The sequence below is a fragment of the Mustela erminea genome, chromosome 7, assembly GCF_009829155.1.
Source record: "Mustela erminea isolate mMusErm1 chromosome 7, mMusErm1.Pri, whole genome shotgun sequence".
In the NCBI taxonomy this organism is placed as follows: domain Eukaryota; kingdom Metazoa; phylum Chordata; class Mammalia; order Carnivora; family Mustelidae; genus Mustela; species Mustela erminea.
The window spans coordinates 129,607,625-129,621,059 of NC_045620.1; the positions used below are offsets into that span (position 1 = coordinate 129,607,625).

The window sequence follows — 13,435 nt, forward strand, 5'->3', positions numbered from 1 at the left end:
GGTTCTTCTGTGCCCAGTGCATGTATCTGGTTGTGTTATATCCTGCAGGCACTGGGGAGCAGTGGAAAAGGAAGTAACACAATCAGATTTGTGCTTAGAGAGAGGGCGCTGCCAATCGCATGGAGATGAATGGCAGGGTAACAAGATGAGTCAGGAAGATCAGTTTGGGGGCTGTTTGCAGGATGCAGACAAGTTCTGCTGAGTGTCCGAATTAGCATAATCAAGGTCTGGCCCCAGAGAAGTGTGCACAAGTGTGTGAACCGTCCACGGGGATGTCCTTGTTAGGTCGCCAATTAGCACGTTCTGATGAGACCTTACAAACTTGCTGCAGAAACCCTCCATCGACAACAGTACGTCGCACTGTACTTCTTACATCTTAAAGAACCGATTAGGTGTCCCATTTACTTTCTGTGTTGGCAGATGGAGAGGCAGGATATCTCCGTTCTGGTCCCTTCTTTGGCCCTAATGTATTTTGGGTCCTTGAGCAAGTGCTTTTTTGTAAAAATAGGAGCTAGAAAAAGATGATCCCAGTTCTATTATAGAACGTGCTGTGATGACATTTGGGTGATCAGAAAGTCTAGAATCTATCCGGGGACTTAGGGAAGGACACTTACTATACCTGACCCATGACTTCTGGTCCATAAAATGGGTTCAATAATACCTTTTCTACATTTGACACGTGCTGGTTGTTGAGGGTAATTGTGGCCAGACACCTCTTTGACAAAGATGTGATATTATGTAAATATATGTCGTTGCTATATTTGTGACTGGTCGGTGGCTTATATGCTATGTTGCAGAAGAATGTTAGGATAAACCAGGCTTCTTATCCTGCAAAATACCGAGTTATAGATAAGGAACCAAAGTCTTTGATTTCTTAAAATCTTTGCACCAGGAGCAGGGATGCCAAGTATTATCGATTCTGGAAGACATCGTCTCATTCCATATGTTAACAAAAGCTGTCCCTTCTGGTAGAGGCATTGGGGATTCATTGTCTTAAACCTTAAGGAAAATATATTAGAAGGTAAAACCCTATGGGGTTGCTGTTTTATCTATTCTTTTCTTCACGTTCTGTTCTTCATTGATAAAGGTGGTCTTGACTTTGAAATTCTCCTTTCAAATAGCCATAGCTCCTAAGGAAATCTTCTGAGCGCTTATTCTCTAATCAAGGACATTGGCGTTGAAATTCTGGTGGATGCAGGAAAAGGTCAACCTTCCCAGTAATGCCCGCACCCTGGGCCTGGGTCCTTGTTATTCTCACTTAGAGTAACAGATTAATTTCCTCACAAACTATGACCAAGATTTTTAAGACAAAGTTCAGATTTGTTTTGTTCGGTTTTACAATGGGAATATAGCTAATGCTATTACTCAATTGTTCCTTCCAAACAGTGCAGAGTTCCAAATTTTATATACATATAAATATACATATCTATATATGTATATAGATATTTATATTTGTGTGTGTGTGTGTATGTCCTTTAATTTTCTCCTCTCTTTTGAAACTGGGAATGTTAGCAGAAAACTGGTTTTTAAGAGTCTCTGTGTTCTACTGAGCAGGTTTAGAGCTAACTCCGTGGAAGTGGTCTCGTGCCCGGAGCCAAGAAAGTAGTCATAGAAAATACCATGTGCACATCCCAAATTGTCACCCCTGGGAGATGAGGGCCTCCCTTGGCAGGGGCGTGCGGGGCTGTCTCTACTGGCACTATTAACACTCCTACAGTGACTAGAGAAACGCCCTCCTTCTAGATTACTTGGAGAAAAAAAATGCGAAAGGACCCATTTCACAATTATATAGCAGTAAAAGAACCTGGAGGGATAATCCCTCTGTACTTGGAAGACGTGACGAGTTACCCAGCTTGTGCCCTTTGCTCTCTCTCGTCCCTAAATAACCTCCTCTCCCCCGTAAACCCAGCTGGGAGGGCTGCCCTTGGCCGGTCCAGATGTGTAGGGTGCTTCACGCTCTCGGGGCAGCTCATTTTTTATCAAGTCAGCTTTTCTGCAAGACTCCACCCGCCGTGGTTCTCACCTCCGTCCCTATCTACGGCATTGAGCAGTGCTCATGAGGAGAGGCCACTTTGGAATGGAACAGAGACGGTGGCTCCTCTTCCAAGAAAAGAGAGCGCATGCGTGTGATAACAGGCTCGCTTGCGTGCAGTTTCCCCGCTCATGGACTCCCAAAGTCCCCAGACCACCCAGGGTCTGGAGCTCCAGGTCTCCTCCTGTGGGGAAAAGAGCATAGACTTCGCTCACAGTCTCTCAACGTCAAATGTGACTCTATCTTGTACTTCCCTCCAGTGCTCAGAAAGATGCTCTAACCGCACGAACCTCTTTTTCCTCCAATAAACATGAAGATAGTTACAGCAAGCTCAAGGGCTGCCCTGAGTTTTGAGTGGACTGAAATGTGTGGAAGCTCAAGTGTAGCGCCAGGCACACAGTAGGCACTCAATAAAAAGTGATGTTCTGGTCCCTCTTGTATATGGTATCATAATAATAGGCTCTAATCCCCCTGATTGGTTCTCAGTATGTGCCAAGTATATTCTGTGACTTTCACATTCATTTAACACTTCTGAGCACTTATCATTTATCAGAAATGTGTTATATGTTTCCTGGGTAGATCACATTCTTAAGCCTGTTGCCATCTCCCTAAATAGAATATGCCTCCCTGAGTGCTGAGGCCATGACTTCTGCCCCCGCATACCCCACGCTTGTGCCCTGGGTAGTCGGGGTGTTCAACTAGTAATTGACTGGTTCCTTCCAGTAATTATCACAGGTTGTTTGTTTGTTTGTTTGTTTTATTTCACAAGCAAAGGCGGAGGACCGGAGAGAAACTTTCCACCAAACTACTATCAGATTCCCTTGTCTTGGGATAGGAGCTTGCTTTTGCTTTTGCCTTTTATTTAGATAGGTCACTGTCATCAAGAGAATCAGTGCTGAAGAAGGCCAGCACTGGAAGGAACCAAGTCTCCTGGGACCGAGTGGGCAATAATCATAACTTCCTCTTCTTTAGATTGCTGCAAATCTGTACGTTAGTCCTTTGGCACTTCATTCCTTTTCAGTGGAGATGTTTCATGAGTCACTTTGGTGGGGTTTTCTTCATTAAATATTTGTGTTTTCCTTGGACTTTATGCTATGTTTATGAAATGGCACATAATCATTTGGTTAAAATTTGAAGTTTTCAATGACGATTCTAACGTTTACTAAAAGAGTGACCGAGTTGTTCCTGTTTTCAAAAGCATTTGTATATGCTTGGAATTCTTGTGCTGGAAATGGCTGATAATGTACACAACGTTATCTGAAGACCTCAGCCTCTGCTTATTACAAACTTGCATAAATACTGTTCTTCTGAAAATTTGGGGTTTTTTTTAAATAAGGATTTATATTTTTTCAATCAGCTTCTATATTTAATCTTCATAATCCTCAGTTTTCTAAACCTTAGAAAATATATCTTTCTCCTAAGTATATTTTGAAGATAAAATAAGAAAAATATATCTAAAATACATTGTTTGGTCCATAGAAAAATATCTTGCCATGTCAACTATGAATGCTTTTAGATACTTATTAACCTGACGATAATGAAAGTGATTTGCATAAAGAAACATGGACCTTAAGAGACCAAGCATGAAAGATCTAGAGAAAGGGAACTTATATTGTGAGTCAGGGAATATTATACTTCTTTGATTCCCTGAATATCTTAAACTGAGTTGTAATGCTGAATCATTGTAGCAATATTTGCATGGCATTCTACAGTATGCACAACCATTTCACACCTGTTTCATTTAGCCCTTGTGAGATGTTATTATTTGACTATTTTGTAAGATGAGGAACCCAAGACTCACAACTGAAATTATTCACTCTAGAATAATGGGAGAATTGGATGGTGCTTTCCATTTGTGCAGCTCTTTCAAGATTTTCTGGGTGATCTCCTTCATCTGCTACTTACGGTGTTCATCTTTTGAGAATACCAGTGGGCCATATTGTTATTTTGACCTACTCTGTGCTTTAAATTCTCAAGACCATGTCTTAATCTTTTTTGGTGGATCCTAGCTTATAATGGTGTGGGAAAACAGGTCCAGCCAATAGCTAAAGTCAACATGCCAAGAACCCAGTAGAACTTTGCTTTGGTAAAGAAGGGGTAGTCCTGGAAAATCCAGCCATGGAAGAAGACTGGTGCCTCTAAGAGCAAAGGGCCATCCAGAGTGGTAACTGATGGCAAGAGAATTACGTTCCAACGCTATTCTCCAAAAGCAAGAGACCTCCCAAGTCAAAGAGTCAGAGAGTGTCTTTGCAAGGCTCACCCTTTCCTAAGTTCTTATCCAACTGATATACCTTTCCTTTCTCTTCATCTGATAGCCAAGACCTTGTCCTCTTCCCTTGCTGCACCCCTACCGGACTCTTCCCGCAGAAGTAAATTCAGATCTCACAACCCTGACATGCACACTGTAGCTAGAGCAAGTCCCAGGAAAGCCTCACTTTAAAACAATCTCTGAAGATGCCAAAGGAGGGGTGTGTGTGTGTGTGTGTGTGTGTGTGTGTGTGTAAAGTAAACCTATAGCTCACAATACAGACAACACACTTTTGAGTAAGAAGCATGCTCTATACATTATGACTTGATCTCGTTTATGCCTGGAGCCCCACTTACCATCCTCCTTTGTGACTTCTATTTCTAGTCAAGTATTTTAGTACTTCAGCTTCTACAGTTTTGGCTATACTTCCCTCCTTCACATTGGTTCTCCTCCCCCTCGTGCATTACTGGGGAGGCCTTTCCTATTCCTGGAAATTTACTTATAGAAACTGCCAAGAATCATCATCAGAATCATCATCCCCATTTTAAGGGACTCAGGTTAAAGTCCTCCTAGGAGAAGCAGAGCACTTGCTGGGTTTCTGTATTCATTCTGATAGAAGCTCCGGCACCACAGGGGAGAATGGCAAGTAACTGGCGTTCCTTGGGACAGACCCAAATGCAACATGGAAACCAGAGTTCCTGATTTCTCAAGCACAGCCCCAAACTGCCTGCCAAGCAGCTCTGCCCCCCCCCCCGCCCCATTCAGCTGTGAAACCACTTCTGTGCCCTGGGAGCTCAGAGCCTTGGCTCCTCCTCAGATACGAACGACTTCTCCGTGTACTCTTAGGCACAGGAGATTTCTCTTTGTCTCAGCTACTTCTTAGCTATGATCAATTTTTCCTTTTTTTTCTTTTTAATAAAAAAAAGTAAAACTCTACTTCTTCAGCATAACCCATTTGTTTTTACTTTCTGGACACCATATCTTGAAAAGGACCATTTTTTCTCCTTCGCTTTGGCAAGCAGAAGCACAGGTCCAAATTGAACACTCATCTCCAGTGAACATGAAGACCGTATGGCCCAGATGTCCTATAATTCACGTGCTCCTTGCCTCTCTACCTTCTTCTTCCAACTCTGTTTTTACTTTTCTCTTCTCCCCACTCTTGCTATGGATCTGCATTCTCTAATAGCATATAATAATGTATCTTATGTTCTTGTATTGAACAAGATAAAATATTTTTTAAGAATCTTCGTATGAATGAATGAAAGTATCTCACTAGGAATGTGCTGCATAAAGATGTGTTTTCTATGCACTGAAGAGCTATTTTCAAAGACTGCAGAGTCACTGCCAGCAGGATATGGCTGGAGCGGTGGTCAAACCCCATGGTTGAGGGTCCCTTCCAAGTGGATCCCGGGTCACCTCACTGACCGTCTGTGTAATGTTAACTCACTTTGCAGACCTGAAACCAGAATACTTTTCCATGAGTTCTTGCTGACCTTAAAGAGGAACAAGAAGCATCAAACCTTTCTGTACTTATTCAAAGAGTGTGTCTGGAAATGCAGGTTCCATGGGACTGGACTTGACCCCTAAGGCTACATAATATCCCACAGTCATCGTTCCTTTTGGGAGTATGAAACATCTAGAATAATGGGAGTTCCTTAATTGACCACAGTTGATGTTAGAATCATGTTGCAAAATGTTTGACCATATCAGCCAGCTAGCTGAAATGACCTTTTGAACAGACAGAATTCTGTAGCCGGCTGATATTTGAGTGTGTTCCTTTCAGTCTGTTACCAATTTTAAAGGCTTGACATATTTCCCGCCCAGGTAGTCTGACAGTAAAATCACACACACAAGACAGAATTTTAGGAGGGAACTAAATCCAGTCAGGTCTCTTGCGACACATTAATAGCGCTAAACCAGGAAAAATCAAGAATATTTAACTTCCATTAAGGAATTTTATGTGAAAATTGGGACCGCTACTAAACAGTAGAATCATCTTCCTACCAGGAATGTCTCTGGGTCTGAACTGGAATTGTTCATTCAGCTGGATACAGATTCTTTCCAAGAGACTCAGGAGGGTGTGTGAATGTTGCCCCGTGGCAGGAATGGACTACACCAGTTCTGAGCTTTCATTTGGCAAAATCTACCTTATACAGAGCTGTGCTCGAAAAATACCTTAAATAGAAATGTGCTTAAAGGCACAGAAAATGACAGAAAGAATAAGGAAGATTCTTTCGGAAGAGGGAAGCATGGTGTCTGCTTCCCAGTACACAAGGGCGGGTGTGTATGTGTGTGCACACACGTGAGTGCGCATACTCAGATGCCTCAAGATGGCAGAGGTCTAAGACATATCTTGGCCAACCGTCTGCCCAACACATCATTCATGTCTATGTTTTTACAGGCTGCTAGAGTACTTAAACACCATGAGTTACAGGAAGCTCACTATTTTACAAGGCAAATCCCTCACTATTCAGACAACTGGAATTTTTTTTTTTTTTCATGACACTGAATGAAGGTCTTCTTCCGTTATTCCTTCAGTGACCCTGGTTCTCTTCCCTAGAGCTGCATACAACCTATTAACCCATCTTCCAGAGGATAACCCTAAGTGTCCAGAGGCTGTTATAATCATGATAACGATGATGCTGGCAATTGTCGTCATCATTATCCGTATTAGTAGTACTTCACCCTTCTTGAGTACTTCCTGTAAATGATGTGCAGAGCATCTCCTAATTGGATCTCATTAAGTCTCAGGACTTGATGAAAGAGATACATTTCAAAAATTCATTTTACAGATGAGAAGACTGAGATTTAGAGAGATTAAGAGGCTTGTCCTGGCTAACAGAGGTAGCAGGACACAGAACTAGGATGGAAATCGGGCTTCCCAAGCTCCTTTTTAGCTGATTAGTGGCCTATTCTGTGGATGATGTGTGCAAGTGTTTTCTCAGCGGAGGGGGATGAGGATTTGAATATCGCCTTCTGCATCCAAGGGAACTACTGGCTACATACTGTCTCACACAAAGCACTCTCTGCTCCTCCCATCTTTCTTACAGTGGTGTATTTTTAGGAATTCCTGTATCAGCATAAACACTGTCTGAAGCCCCGTGCACAGAAAACTGCAGCCCTGCGGTTTTCTTTTACTGGTCCAGTGATTTTTCAAGTTGATTCTTTACGAACTGAGGGGTCTGTGTCAGGAGTTAGAGAAATGCCTTCCAAAGAGCACAGCACCCAGCATCAGATGGCGGCTCCACGAATGTGTGCCGAATGAATGAATGGACCAGTGGCCTCCTGAAGAAGATAATTTAATGTCTGAAGCTGAGAGCAGTAGAAATTTTCCCAATAACCTAAATATAACTATGTTTTCCCTATTCTTTTTTTTTTTAAGTTGGGATTGCCAATATATATCAAATCTGCATTTCTCTGTTGGTTTGATCCACTTATGCAATTACACTGTGATTTTATTGAAAATAAGTTTTTGGATTAATAGCAACACTTTTTCATGTTTGCACTTCATGAAGTAGCCAATCTTGTTACCACTGAAATGTCAAATTATGAGTTTCTTTTTTTTTTTTTAAGATTTTATTTATTTTTCAGGGAGAGAGAGGAAAGCTGAGCGGGGTAAGAATAGGAAGGGTGGAGAATCAGACTCCCCTCCAAGCAAGAGACCCAATGTAGACTTGATCCGCGGACTCTGGGATCATGGCCTGATCCCAGAGGCAGACGCCCAACCAACTGAGCCACCCAGGCGTCCCAAAAAATGAGAGTTTCTGACTTGCCAGAAAGTTGAACTTCTGGGAAGTCTGGCTTCCTGTACAGACCATAAGGGGTCCCTAGGGCTCTCAATCTGTGTTTTCTCAACTCTTTTCCTCAGAAATTTTAAGAAACTTTCCTTCCTGGACAGATATTTTAATAATGCCTTCTTTGTGCTTGTCCTTTAACATGGTATGTTCCCACATCAGTGAAAAGGAAACAAAGCAACGCTGAAGTATTAATTGTAAAGATTCAGGGAACTGATGAAGGGGAGAAGTAAACAATGTAGAATATACCTAAGCTTTGCCTCCTATAACTAAAATACCTGGTTTTTAGAATAGCATGTTCTTTGGTTAACTGTCATTACAGGGAATGATACGTAAAACACAAGTGTTTTTTTCTAGAGACAGCTTGGGACATTGTTCTCACTGTCATACTTTATATGGCTTAGGCCAGATAACCCTAATTTTTAGAGAGCCAGAACCTCAGAGATGTTTATCTGTCCCTGATTCAGGAAGAAGTTGCTAAGTTATTAGTCATCGCCTCGTACGGAGTTGCTTTGTATCTGGTCTTCAGATGCAACTATTGGGGGTCCAGTGTGATTTATGCAAGGTAATAAAATAGGTCCAGCCCTTTAAAAAGTCTGTTGTTTTTTTTTTTCTTAGAAGAAGGACAAGAAGGAGAAGAAGAAAAAGAACTCTGTTTTTCATCCTGCTAATGATATTTGGTTTTGTGTTGCTTCTCCTAGGTTTGCTGGGATGGGAAACCTGCTCAAAGTCCTTACCAGGGAAATTGAAAATTATCCACACTTTTTCCTGGATTTTGAAAGTAAGTTCCAAAAATTAAAAGATAATGAGGAGAACTTGTTTGCTTTCTTTATAGCTTGTTGATAGAGAAGTTATAACATAAAGATTTTATGTGATACTTAAATCCAAATGTCACTATGCATTTCTTTCTGGGTCTTCAAAGATTATTTCATTTCTTTCTTTTCCCATTATTTTTTTTAAAAATCTCATAGAAAATCTTTTTAATGTATCCATGGTTTTCTTTGATTATAGAACAAGTTACTTTCATCAGCTAGCATCTATCATCATTATGTATTTTTCCTAATAAATCTTATGAAACACTACATCATATTCTAAAGAAAAATAGTACATGTAGTAACTTACAGAGATGAATATAAAACAAATATCATTAGATGTGAAAAAATTATCAAAACTAGAAAATAGGCATATAGATTATTTATTTCTGAGTCATTGCTGTCTGTTGTTTATGTTATTTGATTATATAAAACTATATAAAACTTTTGAGATATACTTCTTTTGTCTGAAGGTTATGTTTCTTTTATCAAAAATTTTATTTTTTTCTAATGTGAAATGGCTGTGAATTATGACTGAAGAAACATTGGGTTTTTTTTTTCCTTATCTTGTTTATTTTTTTGATTGAATATATTTCCAGATGAGTGACACATTCATGTTTTATCAACTAAGCTTATGTTTCCACCTTCACTATTATGTTCCCCTTTTTCTAAATTGCAATTCCACAATATCAAGCACATTAAATGTCCTTTTTGTCAGTATTCACCATTTGTTGCTAACTTTAACCTGTATTAAGCTTCAATTTTTCAAATATTTATGTATACTAAAAAATAAGTTAGCATTTCCATACACTTGCAAGATTAAACTTGCAAACAGAAATTTTCTAGGGAAATGCTAGAAGACCCTTCAAAGATACAGTTAAGCAAAAGGCGACTGCTCCCTAGAGATGTCTTTTCAGAATCTTCGGTAAGTGTAAGAGAGCTGCATGAAAAGGAAAAGTGACCCCGAAGCTCACGTGTCCTAAACATATATTTCAGATTTTAGATTATATTCAATGAAGGATATTTCACTTCTAACTTAGCTCATTTTCTGCTGCTGCCATTTGGTTGGATTTGGTTGGGTTGGGTTGGATGGGTTGGGTTGGGTTGGCTGGGTTTGGTAAGTGCCATAGTTGGGATCAATACCAGATTGATACGACACGTTGAAAGGAATGTTTTGTTTGTTTGTTTGCTTTTTCCTGGTGTAACTTTAGCAAACACATATCTTCATTGCTGTTGCTCTTGTTGTTAATGAAGATTTATTAATAACTTTAAAGAATTTTACGAGATAAATGGCCTATTATCTCATCCCCCTAATCTTACTATCTGCATGTTTAGTTGATTCCTTCCACTTGTCACATGCATGTTACACTGTTGCGTCCAGGATGTACAAGGTCCAAAACAGTGGTGAATGTAAAATACTCCATTCACCCAAAATGTGGGGGGAGGGGCATATAAACCCCTAGAGGAGTTAAATGCCTGCACTTTTCCTGAAGCTCTAAATGCCACATGCACCTGTACATCCTGTTCACAAATGCCTACTACGTTCAGTGGCCCCTATTTGTCTATTTAGCTGTTCTTGCATTTGTAGTTTTCTTGCTTTTACAAAGAGTAATACTGAGTTCTTTGTCAAGTCTAATTTGAAAAGTCTTCCAAGTGAGAAAATCACAGTCTATAGGAATTTAAAGCAGTGGTTTTCAAAGGGTGCTCTCTAGAGGACCAGCCTTCTGGGGTTATCCCCCCTGGGGGTCCCTGGCCCACTGCTGTTGCAGAGGATCTGTTGCTGTTTCTCTCTCCTAAGACCAAGCACTCTGGTCTCCTCGGTCTTGTACTTTGGATAGTTTCTTAATTTTTTTGTCTGTTTGTTTTTAAAAAGGTCATTGTGGCTAAAAAGGACATTTAAATATCTTGAATTTTGATGATGTTCTTTATGGTACCAAAAACTCTACTTGTAGATCTGCCATAGTATCTTCAACAAGGTTCCTTGTGGACTGGATTCTCATGCCTTGGGGCTCATTAGGACTAGAGCAGTAGTATGTAAGGAAAACAAAGAAACAAACAAACAAACAAACAAACAAAAAACAAAAAAACCTAGAAATTTGCTAAAAAATGTATGGGAACTCTTTATTTCCCTGTCAATCCTGAGGAGAAAATTAACATTATTTCCCTGAGACTAAGAAAAGATAAATAGCTGGGCTGATGTCATGTAGGGAATGAGTAAGGACCTGAGATGGAGCACAGGTCTCTGGCTCTCCTCCTCAAGAGCCCATCAAAAGCAGCCTCTTAGAAGTACAACAGCCATCATCCTGTTCCTGAGTAGAGAGCTTCTCCATCATCTATGAACTAAAACATCTCATGGAAAAAATAAGTTTTTCTTGATCCTGAAAATTCTCTTTCCTAAAGGTGGTTTTCAAAAAAGAATGGCAATGGACCAGAGGATAGCAAAGGTGGCTGTGGCCATGATTTCTCTGTAGGCTGTAGATATCCGCTCAGCACAACAGTGTTATGTGCAATGGTTACGAACATCCACGTAAGCCAGGCAACATCAGGGAGACAGAGCTAAATAAGGACCGTCACTGGAATCTCAGGCTGGTGTGCAGGGTAATATAAGCACATTTTTCAAAACAAGATAAAAATAAGGGGCTTAATACCTCTCTGTAGTCTGGGGAGTAAAGAGGAAGAAACAATATGCATTTAGTTTCGGCTAACGGAAGACAACAGAAGGAATTGGAGAAGTCTTCTAGCAAAAGGTGGCCTTTGGAGTGGGCATTAAAGAATGGGTGATTTTTCTACAAGCATATAGGGACAGAAGTTTTCCAACAGTGGAAGTAGGTAGGGTTAGGAATAGGAAGGCGTGTTTGAAGAAAGGCAAGAAGCCCAGTTTAGACAGAGCAGCTCATGCTTACGAAAAGGAAGTATGGGCAGAAATGGAGGGCTGGCTCGGGTTAGACCACAGCAGTTGCAGAAGCTCAGGGCTAAGTGGTCCATAATTGGGGTTCGCCTTCAAAAAGAATAGCTGAACTCCCTGAGGGAAAACTCGAGAGCAGATAAGGGATTGGCAAGTGGGAACTTTAGGTATGCTCATGCTTATCAGGAGGCTGATGAGTCAGAGGATCAGGAAAAGAGACTAGATTATAGAGGAAAGAGAACATCTTACTAAACCAGGACTCATGATGGCAGAGTCCGGGCCCCACTCAGGTTTGCAACCCAGCATCTTCTCCCCATGTTGAACATGGAGAACAGATCACCCAATAAGCTTTAGTAACAGATGCTGGCCATGTGAAGGAATGGAATAGAACAGGCTAGATTGAGGCAGCCAGAAGAGCACAGACAGTAAAGAAGGAGGAACTGTTAATGGATTCACGTGCTGCAAAATACTCCAGATGGATAAGGCTTGGAAAGGGAATGGCAGCATGGGCTGTGAGCTACCCAGCTACTGTAGCCACTGGCAGAACAGATTCAAGACATATTCCTTTGCCTGTAGAGGCTGGACTGCAAAGAGTTAAGGAGAAAGCGACGGAGGGAGGAAGGAAGGCCAAACAGCATGTAGCAACAGCTTAAATGAATTTGGCACCTCTACTCTGAGTGTTGAGTCTTCTTTTTGAAGTCAGTGATGGAATATAATTGAACTGGGTCAAATAGATATAATTAAGCTGGGTCAAAATATAAGACAAAATTAGACACATCTGTCCTAAGGTTTTTCAGTTGTGTAGATTTAATTTAAATTCTTGTCTGACCTTTGCAGTGAGTTCCACACTCTGTGCTCGCATTTCTACACAACTATTTAACATCTCTTTTATTGTTGTTGTTTTTTTTTTTTTTTAATCCCACTACTTTTTTTTTTCTTTTTCTGTCTCTGCCTCCTTGACATATTTTCATTTCCTTTTTGAAGGCTGGGAGACAGAGAGGGGAATAAAATGCAACCTAATCTTGCCTGAGCTATGGCTTTGGGGACCATGTACAGGAAGATATATGCCTGAAGGTCTGTTGACGATTGTTCAATTGAATCTACTCATTATGACACCCAAAGTAAGCAGCGGGCATTAGCCATCCAGCAAAACAATTCCAGGGATTGAAATGATCATTAGAAACATCTGCTGGATATAGATTTTCCATAGTTGCCTGAGCCTCTCCCAAAATTTTGATTCAGTGGCCTAGTTCCAGGAATCAGCTTTTGCCCACATTTCCCAGGTGGCTCTGATGGTCAGGAAGTTTGGGAACCATATTTAACTAAGGCATTCAAGTCAAGCATTATCACACCCCAGGGTCTGGGACAGCGGAGCTGACCAGGCAACCTTTTGAGTTCCCAGATCCAGGGATGAGGTCTCCAGAATTGGTCACAGAAGACTTCTTTTAGGTTTTGGTTCCCTATTTTTCCCCTGCCAGGCAGGTGATATAGAGGCAGCCATAACTTAGAACTTGAACTCTATGGAGTGACATGCTTCCTCAGCCTCTCACCCAGTATCCACTCTGGAGTAGATGGTGTCCGAGACAGGCACAAGTCCCAGTAGGTGACAATGTATGCAAGGTTACCTTGCTTCGAGGACACTCT

At 40.9% G+C, this 13,435-nt stretch overlaps 1 protein-coding gene across 3 annotated transcripts in view; it reads left to right on the plus strand.

Moving 5' to 3' along the window:
• CYRIA (CYFIP related Rac1 interactor A) overlaps positions 1 to 13,435 on the plus strand; it is a 104,828-nt gene that overhangs the window by 66,800 nt on the left and 24,593 nt on the right. For all 3 annotated transcript variants that reach the window (XM_032353256.1, XM_032353257.1, XM_032353258.1), the window contains one exon: positions 8,776 to 8,855. In XM_032353256.1, the coding sequence (XP_032209147.1) occupies positions 8,786 to 8,855 (70 nt within the window). In that variant the 5' untranslated portion in view covers positions 8,776 to 8,785. The remainder of the gene's footprint in view (positions 1 to 8,775; positions 8,856 to 13,435) is intronic.